The sequence below is a fragment of the Maylandia zebra genome, linkage group LG18 (genome assembly GCF_041146795.1).
Source record: "Maylandia zebra isolate NMK-2024a linkage group LG18, Mzebra_GT3a, whole genome shotgun sequence".
Taxonomy (NCBI): Eukaryota; Metazoa; Chordata; class Actinopteri; order Cichliformes; family Cichlidae; genus Maylandia; species Maylandia zebra.
Window position 1 is genome coordinate 397,475 of NC_135184.1, and position 22,454 is coordinate 419,928.

General features: G+C 52.3%; 2 protein-coding genes across 5 annotated transcripts; one reads left to right on the forward strand and one right to left on the reverse strand.

The window, feature by feature from the left end:
• Positions 1-430: 430 nt before the first annotated feature.
• On the forward strand, positions 431-9,063 carry fastk (Fas-activated serine/threonine kinase). 4 transcript variants are annotated; one of them, XM_076877170.1, is made up of 11 exons: positions 431-629; positions 2,192-2,993; positions 3,074-3,380; positions 3,485-3,672; positions 3,791-3,939; positions 4,015-4,231; positions 4,987-5,146; positions 5,331-5,422; positions 5,908-6,595; positions 6,672-6,786; positions 8,382-9,063. In XM_076877170.1, the coding sequence occupies exons 2-11, from the start codon at positions 2,234-2,236 to the stop codon at positions 8,466-8,468; spliced, it is 2,763 nt and encodes a 920-aa protein (XP_076733285.1). In that variant the 5' UTR covers positions 431-629; positions 2,192-2,233; the 3' UTR covers positions 8,469-9,063. The 4 variants fall into 4 exon arrangements, with proteins under 4 accessions (XP_076733285.1, XP_076733287.1, XP_004572480.1 ...); XM_076877172.1 differs by lacking the exon at positions 431-629 and adding an exon at positions 812-834; XM_004572423.3 differs by lacking the exon at positions 431-629 and adding an exon at positions 1,176-1,322.
• Positions 9,064-9,130: 67 nt separating this feature from the next.
• Positions 9,131-22,318, reverse strand: ubtfl (upstream binding transcription factor, like). The gene is made up of 20 exons (XM_024806118.2): positions 21,827-22,318; positions 18,731-18,825; positions 18,213-18,388; positions 18,034-18,117; positions 17,802-17,957; positions 17,649-17,713; positions 17,449-17,569; positions 16,263-16,373; positions 15,937-16,064; positions 13,598-13,739; positions 13,489-13,530; positions 13,003-13,116; positions 12,703-12,867; positions 12,516-12,626; positions 10,613-10,692; positions 10,321-10,510; positions 10,173-10,220; positions 9,970-10,107; positions 9,777-9,878; positions 9,131-9,558 (listed from the first exon to the last, which is right to left on the reverse strand). Exons 1-20 carry the CDS (start codon positions 21,922-21,924, stop codon positions 9,484-9,486), a joined length of 2,241 nt encoding a protein of 746 aa, XP_024661886.2. The 5' UTR covers positions 21,925-22,318; the 3' UTR covers positions 9,131-9,483.
• Positions 22,319-22,454: the final 136 nt, after the last annotated feature.

The window sequence follows — 22,454 nt, forward strand, 5'->3', positions numbered from 1 at the left end:
ACGAAAAATAATTTCCCCTAGGGATCAATAAGTATTCTGATTCTGAACACACACAGACACTCACACACGAGTCAAACCCTGTTAAACATGCTGATGAGTTAGTGTCAGATTCCTAATCAGAAACTCTTTTATTTCAAGCTTTCCAGTGTGACTGAACATTAATCATAAACTGCTGCTCCCTTCATGCTCACATTTCTGCTCAGGGCTGCAGATCAAAAGACACCGAACTGAAACTCAAAACACATGAATCCAGGCAGGAGCGCTGACCTCTGACCTCTAAGTGATCCGGCTACACAAGGGGGATCACTTTTAAAGGTCGCTTATTACTGGGCACACGGACTACGCCCTACAGAAATAGATTATTAACATGCAATAAACGTCTTCAGCTGATGCGGTTACAACATAAATATATTTAAAAACAATAAAATCACACAGAGCCGCTCCCGGCTACAGCCGCCTGGGGGCGCTGTCGGCCTCTCCTCCAGGTGCATGCCGGGTAGAGCAGGATGGCGTCCCCGTCTGTGAGGAGGATCGGAGCGGCTGACCGCGGACTGTCTCCCCGCTGATCCCGCACTCTCTGTGGCCTCAGGACCTTCAGGAGCGTAGCTGCGGCCTTTCTGAGCCATGAGGTAAACTCTCCCGCTCTGTCACGCGCTCATCGGTTGGGGAGCGCGCGCCGTGACCTGCGTACAACCCGGCGAGTCCCCCGCTTCCCGGCGGGCTAACAGCGGCTAGTAGAAGGTAGCATGCTAACAGCCCTGCAGACGGAAGCCACAGTATCTTAGCTTAGCTTAGCTTAACTTAGTTTATACCTAGCCTGCTCTCCCCGGATTGGTAAGCAGCAGCTGCAGGTTTGATGAACTGATGCTATCCGCCGCTAGCTCCGGCTTTCAGCGGGGTCAGCCGGCTAGCTTTGCCAGCTGTCCGGCAGCCTGCTGGCGCACAGCCCGAGGAGCCTACTTTCCATCCCTGAAGGCTATTTAAAGCATGACATCATATTTTTATGACGTAGCGAGTGACGTTGTTGTGACCCCACGGGCACTTTAGCAGATTTGGGGTTAAAGGACAATGCTGGATGTTAAATGCTAATGTTAGCAAGTGGGCCTGACTTCAGGTGACAGGAGGACAGCTAGGGGGCGTGGTCTGCGAGCAGCTCATTGACTGTCAGGTGATCGGGGGAGGGTTCACTAGGTGCCCCTGCTGGGCAGGTTCAGGGTCTCTCATGCTCAGTTCATTTTTGGTGTTTGTTCTGCAGGTGTGGGTGTGATGAGAGCACCTAGTGGTAATCAGTTAGCGTGTTCACTCAGACGTTACCTGGACAGGTGAGTGTTACTGTAGGACAGTAACACGATTTTCACATCAGGTCTGCATGCCAACAAATACACAATATACTAAATGGTTGTGTGGTCCTGTGTGTGTGAGAGAGAGAGGGAGTGAAAAGATGCCACCTGGTGGTGACAGTCAGCAGCTACAAGCTCACCATTTCCTCAGCTTAGATCTGAAAGACGCCAAATGTGGTTTCAAACCGGCGGTTTGTGCACGTTCACACACACGTGACAGGTGTGCCCCGTCATGCTCACACACACACCGGTAACCCTGGGTCTCCTGACAAGAGCTGGGTGGTTTATTGGCTTTAACACGCTGGAAATGGATAGCATGTACGACTGCTGAACGTTCGGGTGACAAGTGAGCTGGAAGAGAGCAGGGAACGATGGCGTGGAGCGGGAGATCAAAAATAAAAGTTATTGTTTTTAACACTCGGGTTCACTTCAGCTCTTTGGGTGTTAGAACTCGCGGACTAACAACAGCATGAGCAGAGCGGCTGTAGCTGAGACTTCGAACACTGCCCCCATCTGACTGCAGAACTCTCTGCAGGCAGGCAGTGAATGCCTCGCTTTGCTCAGCCTGAAATCCTGCTTCTCGCATCTGATGAGATGTGCTTGTCAGATGTTGATGTAACCAGGATTAGGGGTATACATGGTGCAGTGGGGCGGGGCATAGAGCAGTTGTCAGACAGGAAGAGACTCTCTTTGTTCATGCAGCTTCACCTATGATGCAACTTTAGGGTTGGACCTGCCTGATGCGGGGAGGGGCCTTGTTAGGACAGAATGTGCATTTTTAGGATCTGTCAGAATTTGCTCCGCCCATCAGGCGCGACCTGCTGCTTATTTGTACCTGTGTGTCTCTGCAGGTGCGCTGCGCCGATGTCTGCAGGCGGTCTGGCTGTTGGACTATGCTGCGTTTGTCCACTGGGTGGCGCCTCCTGAGCCGAGCTCGCCACCTCCCTCCCTGCCTCCCCCGCCCTGCTGCTCAGTCTGTCGCCATGTATGCCGCCCGCCTGTACGGCACTGCGGGGGGAGGAGGAGGGGGTGGTGGAGGGGGCGGGGTAAAACAGGGGCGGAGGCCAGGACTATCTGTGCTCGAGGTGCCTCACCCCCATGCAGCCCCACCTCCCCCTGCCTTCCCATTGTACCAGGGTCGCCCCGACGCCCACCGAGGAGCACAATTCCACTACCACCCGCAGCCCCATCACCTGGCTGCACCCCCGCTGCCCCCCCATTTCCAGCACCACGGCGCCTTCCACGCATACGGGGGTGGCGGGCCCGCAGGAGGCGCTGCCAATAGCAAGAAGAAGACGTGGAACTTCATCCACGAGAAGATGAGCTACGACACGTTCTTCACCATGAAGCGGCTGATCGAGCGCTCACGGCGGCCCGACGAGGTGCTGCGCTGGGTCACCCAGAACCCCGCCAAGATCTCCCACAACCACTACCCCGTCGCCCTCCAGAAGATCGGACAGCTGCTGCAGGCCACGCCCCCCGTCCGCGCCAGCAGCAGTGAGACCGACAGCGAGGCCTCCGGAGTGGAGGGCGATGCCCGACAGATCCTGGAGCATCAGGACTTCCGGACGCTCTGCAACGCCATCGTCAGCGACTGCGCCAAGTTCGACAACTTCAGCATCGTGAACTGCTTGTACGCCGTCGCCGCGCTCGGTGAGTCGCTGCGTGACGCTCAGACACACGCCCGCTATCACCCGCAGCGACGCCACTCACCTTTATCTGACCCCTCACAGGTCTGCCCAGCGACTCTGAGGTGGTGCAGGTTCTGGAGGTGGAGTCTCAGGCCCGGCTGAACCAGTTCAACCAGAAGGACGTGTCGATGGTGTTCAGCTCCAGCATGAAGCTCCACCCGGGCAGCCAGCACCCGCTCACGGAGGCCTGCCTGGCCGGCCTAGAGAAAAACCTGGAGCGAGAGCGCCACCCGCAGACGCTCTTCCTGCTGCTCTCCTACTACAGGCTCAAATGGCGGTCAATGCAACCGCAGGAAGCCGCCGGCGCTAACAACGGCACGCCTAACCCTGAACAGCTGGTCGCCAACAGGTGAGAACGCGCATTACCTGGGTTGTTGTTTCTGGTACCCGTGCTGAGGTTTGCGATGTTGGCGCCGTGGCAGCGGTTAACTGCACGTGTGCGTCTGTCCTCAGGAAGATCCTGCGTCTGGTCAAACACACGCTGGCGAGTGTGAGCGGCGTTCGAGACCAGGAGATGGCGCTGCTGGACGAGATGCTGGCAGCGTGCGCCCGTGAGGCGAGTAACAAGAGTCTGGAGCTGATCTTCAGCTCTCACCTGTTCTACCAGAACAGACAGGAGAGGTTCATCAGCAGCTTGGCAGGTGGGTCGCTTCACCCTCATCCCTCGCCATCGAACATGTGGCCATTGCTGTCTCAGCTGTTCAGGTGACTCCGCCTCTGCTGACTCACCTTAACTAGTAACATGTTTCTCTCCAACAGAGGAGTTACCAAAGAAGGTGGACAGCATCACGCCCTACACGATGGCGCTGATCGCCAAATACATCGCCCGCCATCGGCTGAGAGAAACCCGCCTGCTCGACACCATCGCCGAATTTCTGGTGAAGAAGGCGGAATATCTGGACAGTAAGGTGAGGCCGGTCTGGTGGTCACGTGACCTTGAGAGCGGCGCACAGGACTGCAGGTGTGTTTGTGTGTGTCCTCAGGTGATCCAGAAGCTCGTGTTCCCGTTCAGCCGGATGAGCTACCGTCCTTCCAATGAGCAGCAGTTCTTCTCCCGGCTGGAAGAGGTGGTGGAGCTGAAGGCGCTCAGCTCGCCGCTCGCCACGGTCAACATCCTCATGTCTCTGTTCCAGCTCGGACATTTCCCCGGCCTGGTCCTCCACCGGGTCTTCTCCTCCGCCTTTATCAGCAACGTCACCAGTGAGTACGGCCAACATGAACCCAACTTTCCAACTGACCGGTCGGGATGGGAATATTTAAAAAGTTATTACTCAGATAACACTTTTCCTAAAAGTAATGCAGCATGTTACTTAGTTAGTTCCAGGATAACGGCGTTCGTTATCCTACTCGTTACGTTACTTTGATGTTTCTCTGTAAAATGATCTGAAACACACCATCATCATCCTTATTTAACAACGTAAACCTGAGGCTACACAAACAACACAAACTCTATCCTGCTGAGGACACCCGCACAAAAAGAGGCTTTAAAACGGTTGTCATGGTGATTCTACTGTAGAAACATGAACAGGTAAAGGCTGCAGCCTGACTGCTGAAGTTCAGGCTCTGGCTGCTGGGATGGAGTCTGCATACACTCAGCTTTAACGTCACTCTGAGTTAGCATGCTGTCCGACTAGCTTAGCGTTAGCATGCTGTATACATGAAAACTTGATGATTTTTAAGTTTTGTTTTTTCTGTTGTTATTTCAATTATATTTGCATGTTCGAAATAAAAAATTATATCTATCTAAAATCAGCTGATTGTAGTGAGAGTGCAAGAACCAATAGGCAGGAGGACTAATGAGTCCAAGGACCTGGACTACTGGTCGATTCCCTATCGACTGGTTACACCGTCCACTGTGACTGGTTTGCGACTCATAATATTGATCCTGTTCTAGCCATTGACTGATTACCAGTACCAGGTTAGCCAGTGTGACCAGTGTGCTGCTTTCCCCGCAGACAGCCCCTATGCTCTCATCGTCAGGCGATACTTGTCTCTGTTGGACGCCGCTGTCGAGCTGGAGTACCGCGACTACACAGGGCCGCGACTGCAGGACGCACACAAGGTTCTGATGTTTGACCACGCCCTCACAGCTGACGAGGTCAACCGCAAGTACAGGTAACACCTGCACACTGACCCTCTTGGTTGGTGTAAACAGAGTCTGTTAGCGTCCACCTCACCAGGCCGAGGTCAGTTCAGCTCAAACTCATCAGGATTAGAAAGCACCGACAGGTGTGCTCAACACCAAAGCGACCAGAATACCAGACAGCAGCTGAGCTCTGATTGGTCTGTTCTCTTTCAGTTATAAAGGTCTGGTGGCTGAGGCTCTGCGGCAGCTGGTTGGAGAACATAACTACAAACAGGATGAGGTCCTCCCCCCGGGATACTACACAGGTGGGACACACCTGCGCACACAACCTCTCACCTGGATATTTGGAGCTCCAACGATTTTAAAACATATGGGGGGGCTGGCTCAGCTGAAAAACATGGCGATCATCGTGCAGTGTTTGGCTGGTTGGTTTGGTTCGGCCTGGCTTCACTCATGCTCCACCCACATGTGTTCTGCTTGATCAGCCAATTACAGAGCTACTTCCTTTCAAAGTAACTGAGATGCTCCTCCCGTATTTCTGATGCTGTTGGCAAAAGTTAAAATGTTTCATTAGACGCCGCTGACCTTCAGCTGTGGTCTACTTCCTGTTGCTTAAACAGAAAGTTACATTTTGGACAAGCAGCCTTCACATGCGTACGTAGTTCAAAGGTCAAACGCATGTGTGTGTGTGTGTGTGTTAGGAGCTGGGTCACAGAGGGGCGGAGCCGTCAGCTGCCCCTGCATGTTACTGTTGTGTTGCTACCTGTAATGTGATTACTCTTCTCTCCAGACTTCCTGTTGTGGATGGACACTTCCGGGCGGGTTCTTCCCATCCGCACTGGAGCCGGCCTCTCTCTGACTGTCGTTCCTCCGTCCTGTGTTGTTGTGGCGTCTAAGCCTGCTGATGCAGCGGTTGCCGCAGTTACCTCTGACTTCCAGAAGTTCTCTCCGTTCGTGGCGATGGAGGAGGGCGCCGAGCACTCGTGTCAGGTTGGTGAGGGGATGGTCGGGGCAATGGAGCCGCGGGCCTTCCTGCCCCATCACATCCGCGGCACGCCGGGCACCGCGCCCCACCCGGGCCACCCACAGGCGGGGACCAATGGCAGCACGGTGAACTACGGGCCGTACTACGTCCCGGCGGGGGAGTACTACTCAAGCCTGGCCAAAGAGCACTCGCTGGAGAGTCAGGATAGCTCCACCCTCAGCAGCCCGCCCTCGGACGGCCTGGCTCCGCCCACCACCCAGCCGCCCGCGGGGGCCAGTGCCCCGGACTCTCTGTTCCAGTTTTCCATTGGGAAGATCCTGGAAGACGAGGGTGGCACGGGAGCCCCGAGGCCGGACCACGAGCTTGGGGGATTCTACAAAGGAGTGACGTACGCCGAGGGGGCTGACAGACCGCCCCTGTCGCCACCGCCGCTCCACCCCCCTGAGCAGCCAGACCCCGACGGCCTCCCCGCAGACCAGAGGCAGATCCGGAGGTAAGTCAAACTCCGAGCCTGTGCAGAATTAGTAGCGCCTGCCGCCACTAACGCCACCCTGCTGTGCTCTCTGCAGGGTCATCATGTCCGTCAATGATAAGTGGCACTACTGCCACAACTCTGAGGTCCTGGTGGGCTCCCGTGCCATGAGAGACCGCCACCTGAGGTTGCTGGGATATGTCATCCTGCAGGTGAGTCGGTTTTGCCATCAAGCAGTGATGTTAAAGAAACAATTACAGAGAGAAAAGATATAGGCTCCAACACCTGACGACGTTAATGCTATTGTCCACTGACTGTTGATTAGCCACATTTAGCACCTTTCAACTGCTGACTGAAGGAGATCAGAGCTGAAGTATCAGTGCCTGTTTTATCCGGACACACGAAGTTCTGTCACAGCAGTGTTTGGCTCCAGAATGATCGATCAAACATACCAACGCCGTCACTGAAGCCCGCCGCCGGTCTGCTGTCAGTCTGTCTGAGATTAGCCTGTCAGTCTGATATCGGTCTGCCGTGGGTCTGATTATATGGAGTCCAGTTTTTGCTGCTCTTGACCAAAAGGTTTCTCACGTGTGGGACTAATGAAGCTGTGTCTTGTCTTAGTTGGCTTCCTGCTCTGTGGGAAATAACGCGGACAAGTTTGCGCTGCAATGGTTTATAATCAGAAATGATCTGCAAACGTTCGATAAGTCTCTGAGACTGTGCACAGAGCGGCTGCCTGCCATCAGGCTGTTTGCATTTGCCCGTGACTCAGTGTGGATACGTCACCACACACAGTATCACGGTGTGCTGTGATTCTGTCCACTTTACCTGATGACAGTCCCCCATGGCTTCCCCGAACCTAAGTCCTGATAAAGAACCTGCTCACACTGAAACAACCGCGTGAGTCAACTGCTGCAATAAAGAAGAAAACATGTGGGCGGGTCTGTTGTGCCCCAGTCGTGCGTTTGGGCACCACTGTGAACGACGCACGACAGACCTGCCACGTCTTCAGTACGCTTCTTTTTTGCAGCTGTCGATTTGCGCGCGGCTGCAGCGTTTCAGCTACAGCCTAAACACATCAACCACAGGACCCAGTTTATTCTGTTTTAAGCCGGCGAAGCGTGAGTGGGGATGCTGCTCAGGTGTGTCCGCCTCAGCCGCGCCGCTGAGCACACCCCGCCGCAGCCAATAAGACTGAACAGTATTAAACTAAATGATATATTTTCCATCTCTGTTCACAAGTTTCTGGATTTCAAATTCACGTTTGTTTAACTTGTTGCTCGTTTGAAGACGTGCTGCAGACGAGTGAAGCAGCGCGGTGACAAACGTTACAAACAGCTGTTTAAAACAAAAATGACTGAAGGATTCATTGTGAACGACTTTATGTAAATAAAGCTGCAGCTCGGCCTTTGTGTCGTCGTTTTGTTTAGATGGGGGCGTTACCTATAGCTCTGCAGCTAACCAGCACGTAGCAGCTGGTCCAGCTTCAGTAACCACGCAAACCTCACGGCTCACTCGTGTCCAAAGAGACAGACCAGCTGACCGTTTGGACGCCATCAATCCCTCAGTCAAAGCGGGCTCATCTAGCTGGCTAACGCCATTAAACTTCAGAAACTTCATTTGGCCCTGCCCACTGCCGCCAAATAACATCAGGCCAGATAGTTTGAGCTGCTGTGATTGGTTGGTTTAAACTTCTGGTTTCCTCTGAGATAAAACGTCTGTTTTTGTAAATGTGATAGGGTTTAACGCTTGTTCTGTAAGCTCCTCCCATCACGGTCATGTGACGTGCTGTTTCCTGTCTCTTCAGCTGCCGTACCACGAGCTGGAGAAGCTGAATGGCATCGAGGAGGTGAAGCAGTACCTGCACAAGAAGCTGCTGGACGTCACGCTATGACGTCCTGACAGAGCGTGCGTCCTGTCTGATGTCAGAGGTCATGGTTACCTGGTGACGTCCCGTTGGAGCTGCACAAGAAGGAGTTCCAACCAAACTGTTCATTTTTCATAGCGTTTAAGAACTGATTCCTTATCAATAAACAGGTCAGTTAATCAATACAAACACCATCAGATCGATTATTGATCAGCTGACAGGATGCTGCTGTTTTCTGGGCAGTCTCTAACACAGGCGCGTCTCACCTGGGGGGGCATCTGTGATCATGTGACTATCAGCACTGAGGACAATGGGACTGTTGTTCTGAGACCTCATTGGTCGCCCTGCGGATGATCTCACTCGTTTTTTTTCCTGGATGGGGAGGGCAGTCCCTTTTATAAGGTGTGGCAACTATGGCAACAGTGATGCATGTGTGGGACTGTTTTATAAGTGGGGGGTGGGGGTCACAGAGCAGGGGATGATGGGAACTGTAGTGTGCCAAAGGTCTGAAGGACAGTGCTTAGTGTTTGGGTCAAAGGTCAGATTATTTATTTGTGTGTGAGGTGATTGACAGATGTTTGTTTATATTCTATAAATCTATTAAAGCTGAGATGAACGCAAACTGTGTCCTCACTGACTGACGGGGTCAAAGGTCATCATGTGGTCACATGACAAAACGACACCAGAGATGAGAAAAAAGTGCATTTATTAATAATTTGAGGTGGGCGGCTGAACCCTGAACTGCTGCTCATTGCGCCCCCACCTGCCAAACTGTACAAACCCCGCCCCCTGCCCTGCCTTCACCATTTTGTGAAAAGGACACTTGAGAGCCCACCTGAGCTTTGCTCCGCCCATCTGCTAAAAACCAACACACACTCGATAAAAAACAAACACGAGTAACAAAAGGCTCCGCCCTCTTCAGAGGAAGGCGGGAGGGGCCGGTGCCGCATAACATCCTCTCATTGGTCTGCCAGGATGATTGGTCTGTGAGGAGGTGTGGCCTGCACAGCCTGTCCTCTCCAATGAGGAGGAAAGGGTGGAGCTAGTCTGTGTCGGAGTCACTGGATTCCTCAGAGGAGCTCTGGTCTTCATCGTCCTCGTCTTCCTCATCGTCGTTCTGAGAAAGAACAGGAAGTGGTCACAAAACAGGAAGTTCTATATCCTGCAACACATGAAGGGACGGACGGATGAAAAGGGCCCCGCCCACAAGGTCATTTATCAATATTTATATAAAAATGTACTTTCAAATAAAACAGGATATTGTCTCTGCTGGACTGGTGATGAACACCGTGGTCAGTCAGCCTTCACTCGTGTCTCCATGAACACGTGACTGACCTCATCGTCATCGCTGTCTGTGCTTCCTGACGTCTCGTCGTCTTCGTCAGAGTCCGATGACTCGCTCTTCTCCTCTTCCTCATCCGAGTCAGACATGTCCTGCTGGGATATGGACAGACCCTGTTCACCACCACAAACGGCACATGAAATTTAGCCCGGCCCCCAGCCTTTCTGACTAAGTAGCTGTCGTTACCTTGGCTCGGTACGCCATCGCCCTCTTGCTCACCGCCACTCCGGGTGTCGCAGCTCTTGAGCTTCCCGCCTTCCCCTTCGCAGTCACGCGGACTTTAGCTGCGGGGCTGCTGCGAACTTTGGCGGTGCTGCGACGTTTCTAAACAAACAAACAAAGGTTAGCGCTGTAACGCACGGACAGGTGAGGCGGCGTGAGAGACTCACCGAAGACGAGATCTCCTTGTAGACGGCGCGGTCCTGAGGAGACAGAGACTGAGAAGGGAAACGGCATGTTAACGACCAGCAGGGGGCGACAAACCTTTTACTAATATTTCATTCATTTGTCAGCGGAGGCGGAGTCATCGTGCCTCACCTTGACCCAGGCCTCCAGCTCTGCCTTGTACTCCACCTGCTGCTCCTCTACCAGCTTCTTGTACTTGTCCTTCTGGCTCTGGCTCAGCTTCTGCCAGCGTTTCCCGATCTCCACCATCCGCTCCTTCAGGCTGAAGTGGTTCAGCTCGCCATTGGTCAGCAGCTCCTGGGAGAACATCTGGTAGCCGCTCCTATTGGACAGAGACAGCAGTGCACAGAGCGAGGCGACCGTGACAACGCGGCTGACCGCCAATGTTTCAATAAAGGTTTTTGAATCGGGGGCACAGACTCACACTGGAGGCTTCTTCGGCTCGCCGTCAAACTTGGGCTTCCGCTGACCCCCCGCTGGAGTCCTCATCTCCAACAGCTCCCTCTGCAGGACACCCACAGTCAGTACTAGAGATGGACCGATCCGATATTACGTATCGGTATCGGTTAGATACTGACGTAAATTACTGGATCGGATATCGGAGAGAAATAAAAAATGTAATCGACCCATTAAATATCACAAAAGCACCTCACAAAACTTGCGACACGGAGTAACTCGGCTCATAACTGTAGCACGTCAGAGCAGTGTGCATCACATGATAGAGCGGCTGTGTGTATTTGTAGCCTCGCTACCAAACCAGCATTTCATCTCTGAGGAAGTGATCCCAGAGAGAAGTAAAGCAAGTGTGCAAGTTCATCTCTGAATGTTTGTAAAGCATTCCAGCGTTACGTTTAACAGCCGATATGGAGCGACTGCCTCTTGTTTGTTTTTGGCCCACTTTGAGCCAGAAAGAGGAAACCAGCGGCTGAACAACAGCAGCACGTTTAAGCTTGATCAGCTGTTGTTAGAATGTATTTAATATTACTTTCTACTCCAGGATCTTTTTCTACAGCTGACGGCTGTAACTGTGCAGGGGCGGATCTAGCAAAGTTTAGCCAGGGGGGCCGATAGGGCATTAACAGGGAAAAGGGGGCACAAAGACATACTTCTCTTTCTTATTCTCATTTAAAATGTCGAGCTTTTAATAAATAATTATCCAAATCTTACAACCAAAGTTTTAATCTGATGTAAAATGTATAGAAGTCCATTACTGTATATAGTAACTGTTAAGTCTAATATAACCTAGTAAGCTATAGTACTTTTTCCATCTGTGCAGTCTGCAGCTGTAACCCTAACCCTGTAGAAGAAAGATGTTGAATCTATTTAATTATTCTTGAAAAATAATTTAATTCTGTGCATTTTTTTTTTCACACTGCATCAAATTAAAGTTGATTACGTCGATTAAGCATCATGAGGTGGAGGGTGGGGTGGGGGTTCCCTTTTTTTATTTATTTTTTTCTGGGAGTTTGCACTGTTGCTGCAGTTGCTTACTCTTTAAAACACCAGAGTAGGGAGGATGCTGCAGGTTTAAGTTTATTAGATTGATCAGTTTTGCTGAACTATGAAATGTTTTGGCTGCAGTGCATTTTTTGCATACAAGTGTAACAGAATAGCTTCAGTGTTGTTTAGTTTGTTTGTTTTTAACTTGAGTATGAACTCATACAAAATGCAGCAAGATATTAAAAAACACTATATTGGATTCATATCGGTATCGGCCGATATCCAAATTTAAGTATATCGGTATCGGACATAAAAAAGTGGTATCGTGCCATCTCTAGTCAGTACAACAAAACACAGCAGGGGGAGGAGCTAGACACAAAGAAGGGCACTAACTAGGGGAGCAAAGAGGGTGGAGCCATAACCAAACAGGAGTCATGTGAATGTAAAAGCAGCTGTTGTTGACATGCTAGCAGCTGCACTGACTGCAACTGGAAACCAGTGACAGGGAGCTAGAAGGTACAGGAGGAGGAACAGTAGTCCCAGTGGCAACGAGAGGAGGAGGGTGTAATTACCGTGGCGAGGAACCCACGGTAATTACACCAAACATCTGATTGTTGGGTTTTGATTGTAGGGCCAACCCAATCCGAAGCGCCCTGAGGAGACTGTTGTTGTCATTTGGTGCTGTATAAATAAAACTGAATTGAATTGAAGACACCGTGAGCTAACAGCTAAAGTAGCATGAACCCCCCGCGCTCCTACCCAAAATGGCCCCCTCTCTAACGCGGTACGTTAGCAGTGCGTTACTTTGTTTCTTCTTCGGATACATTTTCCTCTAAAGAAAGGGGGAGAAAAAACTTCCCGTTTGGCGGCGGATATCAGCGCCGAACCTCGTAACGTTTCTGGTCTTCTGCCGCCTTCTTGATCCACAGAATCTTCTCCTTCTTCTCCATCGAGTTCCACGCCATGTCCATCGCTGCCTGGGCCTTCCTGCGGTCACTCTGTGGGTTGTGTCACATGACACTCAGTGACGGTACGGAGAGTTTTTACCTGCCATTTACTGCACGCGCTCCTTACTCTGTATTTAGCCAGGTAGTCGCCAATCACGCTATGCTGCCACATCTCCGCCGCCGTCTTTGGTGTCTCTGGAAGCTTTGCTGCTGCCGTCTTTTTCCCGTCCCGTCTTTCTTTTGGCGGTCCAGCAGGGACCCACGGCTCAGACTCCGCCTCCCGACACCGCTCCTATTTAAAGAACACAAAAATGTGTTCAGACAGTTTCTGGTGATGTTGCAGATGGCGCCGGCTCGGCAGGTTGGTTACATCACCGTTCAGACTGAGCGCCCAATAAACAGGCAGTAAAAGAAGAGCCAGGCGCACCTTGACTGATGGAGACTTGGCTCTGTGGGGGCTTGAGGCCACGCCTGCACCCAATTTGGCCCCACCCATTTTCTCCTCAGTCATGACTCTGTCACGTTCCTCCTCTGGAAGACTCTGAGAAAGAAGCAGAGGTTACTTCCTGTTTCCTGTAGTTTAAGCAGCAGCTCTGGAGCCTCAGTGGACAGGATCAAACATGACAGCCAATCACAACGTGCCTTATTATTGTACGATCTACTGTACAAATTAAAGCGCCTCGAGGCGACTGCTGTATAAATAAAAGTGAATTGAATTGAGGACCATCTGTTGTATGAAACAAGTAGTTTTAAAAGCTAGCTAGTTAGCCAATCAGCCTGCACTGTCACAGTTAGACCCCGCCCCATCCCGTTAATTCCAACCATGAAGGTGAAAGTGTAAATACAGCCCCGCCCATCGCTGTCCTGTCTGTGGGCGTTTCCTCTCGCTCTTCAAGGCGCTCTGAGGTCTTACCTCCAGGAAGCGCTGCAGGTCGATGTCATACTGCTTCTTTTTCTGTGGAGACAAAGTTGAGGTTAGAGAGAGGTCAGAGGTCGGAGGTCAGAGCGGTGCCGTCGCTCACCTGCTCGCAGCGTTTCTGGAACATGTCCTTCTCCTTCTGCGTCATCATCTTCCACTGTTTGCTGCACAGCACCATGCGCTCCGTGCTCGGCACGTCCTTCATGTTCACCATCAGCTCAGCGCAGTACAGCGAGTACCCATTACTGCGAAACACAGGTACAACACGCAGTACAGCGAGTACCCGTTACTGCGAAACACAGGTACAACACGCAGTACAGCGAGTACCCATTACTGCGAAACACAGGTACAACACGCAGTACAGCGAGTACCCGTTACTGCGAAACACAGGTACAACACGCAGTACAGCAAGTCTGGGATTGGTGGTTGCCAGGATGACGGAGTCAGGCTCCACCCCTTAGGTCCAGTCAAAGGAATTGTTCACGCTTCAGCACACGGACACACTTTTATGTTTCATGCACGGAGTCCTGACCTCCAGCACAGGACATCTGACCTCACGATGCTCTTCTGGAAGAACGGTCACAAATTCCCACAAACACTCCTAAACCTGTGGAAATCCTTCCAGAGGTGCAGCTGTTACAGCTGCAGCGGGCCGACATCATGTTACACTCACGCTCTGCCGTCAGGAGGTCAGGTGACGTTACCTGACGTCACCTGACCTCCTGACTTCTAAAACCGGTTTATCGGTTATACTGTAAATTGTGCTGAGTGAGATAATAAGACACAGAAGGCGTCACTCTGACCAACATGTAGCGTTTACACAGCTTTTGATGCGAGCCACAGAAAGTGAGCTGAGACTGATGCGCACTGTGACTAGATAACAGCTGAACCAATCAGAGAAGAGAGAGGACAGGACGCACCTGTGAGGACGCTGTGATGAACATTTCACTTATTCAAACAAACGCTCTTCCTTTGCTGCAGCTGTTCACTGTAACGGCAAACAGGAGCTTTCTTCTTCTACTACTGAGAGGGAAGCTGGAGGGAGCCGGAGTAGGCAAACAGCTGCCTGCATGGACCATCGACTACCTTACCAACAGACCACAGTATGTGAGGCTCCATGACTGTGTGTCCGAGGTGGTAATCACGGGGGCGCCACAGGGCACGGTTCACCTTTCCTGTTCAGCCTTCACATTTCAGACTTCGGACGATTGCCATCTACAGAAGTTCTCAGATGATACAGCCATCATTGGATGCGTATCAGACAGGAATGATCAGGAATACAGGCGGGTCATCAGTGACTTTGTTGGCTGGTGTGAGACCAACGTACTCCAAATCAACGCCGGCAAGACAAAGGAGATGATCATAGACTTCAGGAGGAAGTCACCCCCTACAACACCGGTGAACATCCAAGGGAAAGACACTGAGATAGTGGACTCTTATAAGTACCTGGGTGTTCACCTCAACAAGAAACTGGACTGGACAACAAATACAGACGTCCTGTATAAGAAGGGCCAGAGTCGACTCCACCTGCTGAGGAGACCGAGGTCCTTCGCAGTCTGCAGGACTCTGTTAAGGACATTCTATGACACTGTGGTAGCATCTGCCCTTTTCTATGCAGTGGCCTGCTGGGGGAGTGGATGCACGGACAGGGACAGGAGCAGGATTGACAAACTGGTGCGGAGGTCTAGCTCCGTGCTGGGATGCCCCCTGGAGTCTGTGGAGGTGGTTGGTGAGGGGAGGATGTTAGTAAAGCTGACATCCATCATGAACAACCCACATCACCCACTGCATGAGTCTGTGAGTGGGCTGAGCAGCTCCTTTAGTCAGAGACTGAAACACAGGAAGCTGCAGGAAGGAGCGCTTTTACAGATCATTCATCCCAACAGCAGTTAGGCTCTATAACTCCTCAATCACGATGTCATGAGTCACTGGACACTGTGAACATCCACGGTCACCACTTCATGCATAATGGACCCTCCATGTGTACGGACATGTGCAGGTATATATGTATGTATGTGTGTGTACATGTCTATAAACAGGAATAGTAGTGGTACAATAGTTATGTCAATCTATATAGTTTATGTCTTCCATATTTCCAACCATATCCATAATCACATACTGTGTGTGCTACCATTGTATGTAGTGTATTATCTTACTTTTTTCATTGATTGTACTTATTTGTATTGTTGTATTTCCTTCATGTATCTGTACCTGAGCTGAGGTGACGCAAAAATTTCCCCGTCGTGGGATCAATAAAGTCTTATCTTATCTTACAGTAATGAAACCTTTGATCTCAGCCTGAATCATCTGAATAAAATAATAAATGTCGTCTTTTGTCAAAGCTTTAAAAATGAGAAAGTTGGACATGTGAACTTCTGAGGGACGCGACCTCTCGGCCGTAGCTGCGGCAGGGTTAGCGTGAACATGTCAGCGCAGACTCACGGGGGAGGTTTGGTCGGCCGCCCGTCGAACTTGTCTTTCAGCTGTCTCTCGGCTTTGGTGAGGACGGAGCGCACGTGATCGTCCGAGTTCACGTCTGGATGAGCTTCCAGGTACACCCTCATGCTGTCCTAAAACAGGAAGTGCAGTCGTGAGACCCGGCGGTGAGACTTTCGGTTTCAGCCCAGATCATCATCACATTGCCCACACGTCCCAGAAGCTGTTACAAACACCGGAGCTGGTGTCGGCTCGCTTCCAGGACTCGTGTCGTGATGATGGTTCAGGTGAAACGCTGAGGCCGAAGCGCCTGCTTCCCGTCTCTCTGGTACCTCGTAATCTTTTTGGAGCTCCAGCGCCTTGCTGATCCACTTCAGTCTCCTCTTGTCGGACAGCTGGGACCACTGTCTCCTCAGAGCATCCTTCAGCTCCTTTTGACTCACCTGAAACAGAAACACAGTCGTGAGGATGCAGAGACGGGTCCTGACAACGCTCCGGGCCTCGAACCGGCAGCAGGTCTACGAGCTACCGCCGTGAAACTCTCCGCAGACGCCATGACAACACGTGAAATCAGAGCACCGAGGAGCCGAAATGAAGTTTTGTATGATCACGAGCAGGACGCCTCCTGCGGGGACAAAGGAGCTGCCTACACGGCAGGCGTGATTCTGGCCCGTCTATGAACTCTGACCTTTTCTTCTTTCCATAGTTTCAGGTGGATTCGGCTCAGCTGATTGGCTGGGCCACCTCTAGAAGACTCTCGGAGAACTCGTCTGTCTGAACCCTTGAGAGGAGCACGTGATGGTTTCAGCCGTCATGAGACGTTTCCATGGTGATGACTCACCTTCCTGTTGGGACCGAACCAGCCGATGCGCGCGGAGCGGCAGGACGCCGCACGTCTCTGCACCTGCCTGGCTTCATGCGCCCTTTTCTCATCATCACACAAAACTTCATTCATGGACGTGCGGGTTGGACGTGTTACCTAAGGTTGACTATATCGACCATCGCCGATGGGCGGAGCCTTTCACCGGTTGTTTTTACAACAGCGATGTGTTTATGTGCACCGGTCTGTGAAGCTAAGAGAAGCAGTCAACGCAAACAATCATAGCGCCGTTTGAACGGCGGCGACTCGTTTGCTCCGAGCTCAGAAAAGACTAACATGTGATTTCAAACGGCCACGCTGGTCTCAGTGGCTGCTTTGTCCACTCGGTGTTTATCTTTGCACACTCGACCCAAGGATGATCAAACAGTGTCTATATTCACACTGGAACTAAAGGAGGTCGAATATTCCCTCCAAACATAACGCGTGCACAATTCTGTCGCTCCGCCCATCTAAAAGTCTGTGCGTTTGGTCTGTTTCACATACGGCCCAACGACATCTCCTTTAGGAACACGTTTGCTTGTTTTACCTGCTGCGCGGTGGTTTGCGCGGAGCGGTCGAGCCCTCCGATTGGACCGGTGCAGAGCTGCTGCGGCTGCACCGGCGGCACAAAGACATGCATGTGTGTGCTGAGCGCGTACCTCAGGGTGCAGCTTCATGTAGGTCTTCTTCTCGTGGTTGTACCACAGTTGTTGGGGGGTTTTGGGTTTCTCCGGCAGGTCCGACTTCTTCCTCTCCTCGATCAGCTCGGGGTGCTCCTCCCTGCGATCAGCTGACATTAGCCATGTGTGCACCAACACCGTGACCAACACTGCTACATGTAACAGGAAGTAGAACTCACTTGAATCGAGCCATGTTCTTCTCGAAGTCTTCTTTCTCACGCTGGAACTCTGTGATGTACTTTTGCTGCGGAAGGACAAACAAACATGTGTTTGGTTTTTCGGGACTCGAACACGGACACAACTGCGACCTCGGGTTGTGCTGCTGAGCGCACCTTCTTCTTGTCGGGCAGCTCCTTGTACTTCTTGGACAGGATCTTGGTGAGGTCCAGGTTGCTCATCTCTGGATGGATTTTGGCGTATTTGGCTCGTTTCTCCATAAAGAAGCGAAAGTATGGCGTCAGAGGCTTCTTTGGGAAATCTGGGTGAGTCTGCACACGAGAGAGGTCAAAGGTCACAGGTGAACCAGCACATGTCCCAGCAGGTTCTGGCTCCAGAAGGCCTCACCTTCAGTTTCTTGCCTTTATACGGGTTCTTCACGAACTCGATGGCGTCCACGATGAGCTCCGTCATTGTTCGGTACTTCCTGACCTGAAACACAGACTCAGGTCAGTTGAACCGTCAAAACCGAAAAGCTTTAAATCAACACAGCGATGGCTCAGAGGCGTGGTCTTTGGCCAGCGTACCTCAGACGAGACTTTCTGCCACTTCTGGCGACACATCTCGCCGGTGAAGCCGCCAAAACAAACTTTCTCCCAATCAAAGTGCGACTCGGTGGTTTTGTACTTCATGGCGTCTCCGTCAGGCAACACGGTGCGAATCCTCTCCAGCAGAGTCAGACAGTCCTCCTTACTCCAGTCATCTGAGCAGGGAGACAGCGGTCAGGGCAGGGCCGGCGAGGGCGCGTGCCCCACGGCCGAACGTCACAGAAAAACACGTTCGTACGTTTTCACAAAAATCGCCACAATGGTCGTCTGTGAGGACGAAGGTGCACACGGGTGTAACGCTGCAAACACGCAGCTTCAGGCAAACCGACAGTCTGCCCCCCGTCACATCTGAACGCTCACTGGAAGCACTTACACGCTCATTCCAAGTGTCATCAACTTCCTGTGTGGACGCTGCTTTAGCAGAGTTCCCGCGGGCCTACATGAACTGACAGGCGAGTACCTGAACACCTGACAGCGCTAACAGCAGGTCGGCTTACCTGGTTCAGTCTTGACCCTGGCGCTCTGAGCCGTGGAGACGCTGCTGCTGCCGTTCATCCTGCAGTGACCGACGGAGGAGGCTCCGCCCCTCCCTCTGAAACACAAAATCAAACAGGTTTACTGCGGCAGGAAGTGCTCACGTGACCATCAGTACGGCTCAGCTTGTGTACTTCCTGTTTCTGCCGGTGTGGGGCAGCGCCGAGGCCAACAACACCTGATCCAATGCCCTGTTCTGGCTCCACAGGGGACGCTCTCGAGCTCATCCTTTAGCCGAGCGAAACCAGCCCGACTGCAAGAGGCGTCGTCTGAAACGGGCGCCGTGACAGAGGACGCCCTGTCCTAAATCACTAAAGGACCAATGCGGGTGTTTTAAATCAGTGTCAGGTGAGAAAGGCTGCAGGAGCAAAGGGGGCTGGATTTAATGTGACCGTGTTTTTACGGCGCCCCCTGCTGACCTGCGCAGCGTTTTCACACGTTTGGCTCTCTGTAGCTCAGAGGAGGCGGGCTTTTGGGGGGGGAGTCACTCGCCTGTGACACGGCTAGAAGTAAGTGGAGCGTGAGTCACTGAGCAGAATATGTCGCCTGATCACCTGACACGTCACCTGATCCCTGCTGCCCCGCTGTAGGCTAACACGTTGAAGGTCAGTGACATCACCTGTTACTGTATAGAATGTACCAGGTGTATTTATAGAGGATGACAGCTGGCCGCCACCACACTTTCACACCTTCATCTTCTCACTGCCCAATCAGCTTGCAGCTCACACCATGGCGGCCCAACAGTATGCGAACTTCCTGAAGGCTTCTTTTCATTTACAGAAATCAATCTGAGCGTGCCCAGAAACGAGATTCTGCACACGCAGTGAGGACACTGTGTTTAAGAGTCCTCCAGGTGTGGCATGCAGAAAGGCTCCAGAGCGCCACCCTGAGTGATAAAAACGTCAATGCACACTTTAAGGTCTGTGTATGAAGCCACGCCCCCACACCTGGGCACCATCACCTGTAGTCTGATTCTTCCAAAGATGCAGCTGCTCTTCGGAGTTCACACATCTGTGGCGCCATGGCGGATTCTGATCCTTCGCCACTGGACAAAAAATGATGACTGAGGGGTCTGCAGCTGCCTGCACAGGTGTGATCGGAGTGCACACCCACTCACAGTCACAGCACCAGCTACAGGGCACAGAATAGCCAATCAGAATGTTTCACCTGCAGCAGCTTCACTGTGAGGGTGCCCACCTGTGTGCACCACAGGCATCGTTTGAATGACCTCAGACTGACGTGCACCTCAACTGTCCTCACCTGGCTGAGCATTAAACTCACGTGACCCACACCAGTGTAACCACAGAGGTAACCGGAAACAGTGTGTGTTTGGTGACATTGCTGATGATCGATTCTCAGACAGGAGCTGATCTCTCACACACACCGGTGCCATTCTGCAGACGGTCCCCGGGTTCTGGGTCCGGACGGCCGGGGAGCTGGGCTCGGCCCGGTAAGCTCTCCGGACCGCCAGCGTCTAGCTGCCCGGTAATGGCGTCCATCCTCCGGCAGGAGTCAGCACGTAGCTTCCGCTGCCACGAACCGCCGAACCGAGCGCGAAGGTTTCCCGGTGAAACCTGTCTGAGCGACGCGGAGACCAAACCGGAACAAACCGGATGAAACCGGATAAAAGACCCGAGCTAAAGTCTCCGGACGGCACACGTGGAGCGTTTAACGGCTTTAATCCGACAAAATGATGACACGTAAAAAGGTCGAGCTCGAGTCTACCCGCGGTGCAAGAGCACCAGAACCCCCGAACCGCCGAACCCTTTACCCGCAGAACCGGAGCTTTGTGCGGGCGGGACGGGCTGCAGCTGCCCCACAAGCCTCCGCTGCAAAGCCGCCATGAATGTTGTGGCGACTCGGGGACGAGCGAGCAGAAAAACCCAGAAATGCGTTTAAAATCGGAACCTGGCGCTTACCTGCTGGTTCGGACAGAAAGCCGGGGTGATTCTGCACGGCACCGTGCCGGTTCGGCTGCTTTCGGAACCGTGGAAGTGTGTTTTTTTCAGCCGTAAACCCCGGGGAGTCAGGTCGAAACGAATCCGACAAAAGGAGCGTCTAGTCCGGTATGAAACTCCGCCCAGCGCCGCAGGGGGAGGAACTCCGGGGGAAAACATGAGGACAAAGGCGGAGGATGAAACCAGAGACAGCGGCCACAGCGGCAGCCAGCCCCGCGGAGCCGCAGCACACGCACTCTTTAACGGACGCTATTTTACATTTACGCCGTTTTCACTCAAACCCAACTGCGACTGCGTGGTCCGAGCCCTCTCCGGGTCCAGATGCTGAACCGGTGGGAGGCCCGGAGACCGCCGGCTGGCCCCGGCAGAGATGCGGCCGGGGGCCCGCGGAGCACAGCGGATGCTCCGAGAGGAAACCGTCGGTGCTGCCAGCAGCTCGGGGCTCCCTCCACAGCCCGGCGCGGTGCTGATCGCGGGTTGAGAGGCGGCAGAGGAGCCCGCTAAGAGCAGCCGAGTCCCCGTGATCAGTGAGGTCATCATCTGAATCCGCACCTGCCGCAGGTGGGGTGAGGTGGTTCTGCTGTTTGTCCTAATAAACTTTTTTTATTTAGAATAAAAACAGCCTTTATTTTGAGTTCTTGTGACTTTAATTCTGGAGTAAACTCGGAGGACCCTGCCACCTGAGGTGAGGACAGGTGCACTGGGCCTCACCTGTGGGACTCTCAGAGGTCTGAGCTGGGGTCCGGGTTCTGGTGGACTGTGGAGCCCTCACAAACACAGCCAGTGGCCCCTGAGCGCCACTGCTGGCCCGGATGTTCAGCACGTTAAAGCGACAGTGTTGGGGTAATGACGTCATCCTGACTAACAGCGCGTGCAGCAGCCTCTCTAACTTTGAAGGGTCAGGCTGTGCACGTGGACACCCCAGGATGAGCCACCAATCAGCTGATCAGGTGTCTGCAGCTGTCAGAGCCTCAACATCCTCAAGAGGAAACACTGCAGACTGATCGATCGGCTCACTGACCGATCAACTGGTTGATTGAGCGGACCCACAAAGTTGAAACTCACATATTTCACAGGACTTTGTGCAGAATTTACACTCACAGCCACTTTATTAGGTACACCTCCTCCTCACAGCTGCTTCGTCTGCTCCCTGGGGCCCGGAAACACCGGTCTCCTAAATCATCATTCTGATGCTTCATTTGAACCTCAGCGGCTCCTCTTCATCACCCTTCATAATCCTGCTACCCTGTGATTGGCTGGGGAGATATCTGAGTTGAACAGATGCACCTAATAAAGTGACTGTAAATAAAATTAGTGTATTGTATTCATGCATCTTAATATATGTTTGTATTTAGTGTGTTTGAACATGTTTCTGTGGGTGAAGTGAACCTCTTGCTGTTAAATCTACTTGTCTTCTCTCTCACACAGACACACAGGCACTCCTAAAGCTTAATCACCAACAGCATCATGCTCTTATTTTGAAATGTGGCAGCAGGTCATGGTCAGGGTTCCTTCTTAGTACCTGAGCCTGTCACACAGCAGCGTCACGCAGGTGATGCTGATTGGATAATCTGGCTGCGAGCTCAGTTGAGCACCAGTCAGACTTCCTGTGTGTCAGCTGTCGTTCGGAAGCTTATTTTGGTCACTTTTTGTTTTGTTTCATTTATTAAAAACTTTATTCGGATCTGATCTCGAACTTGTTTCTTCTTCTTTGCTTTTTGTTCTGTAC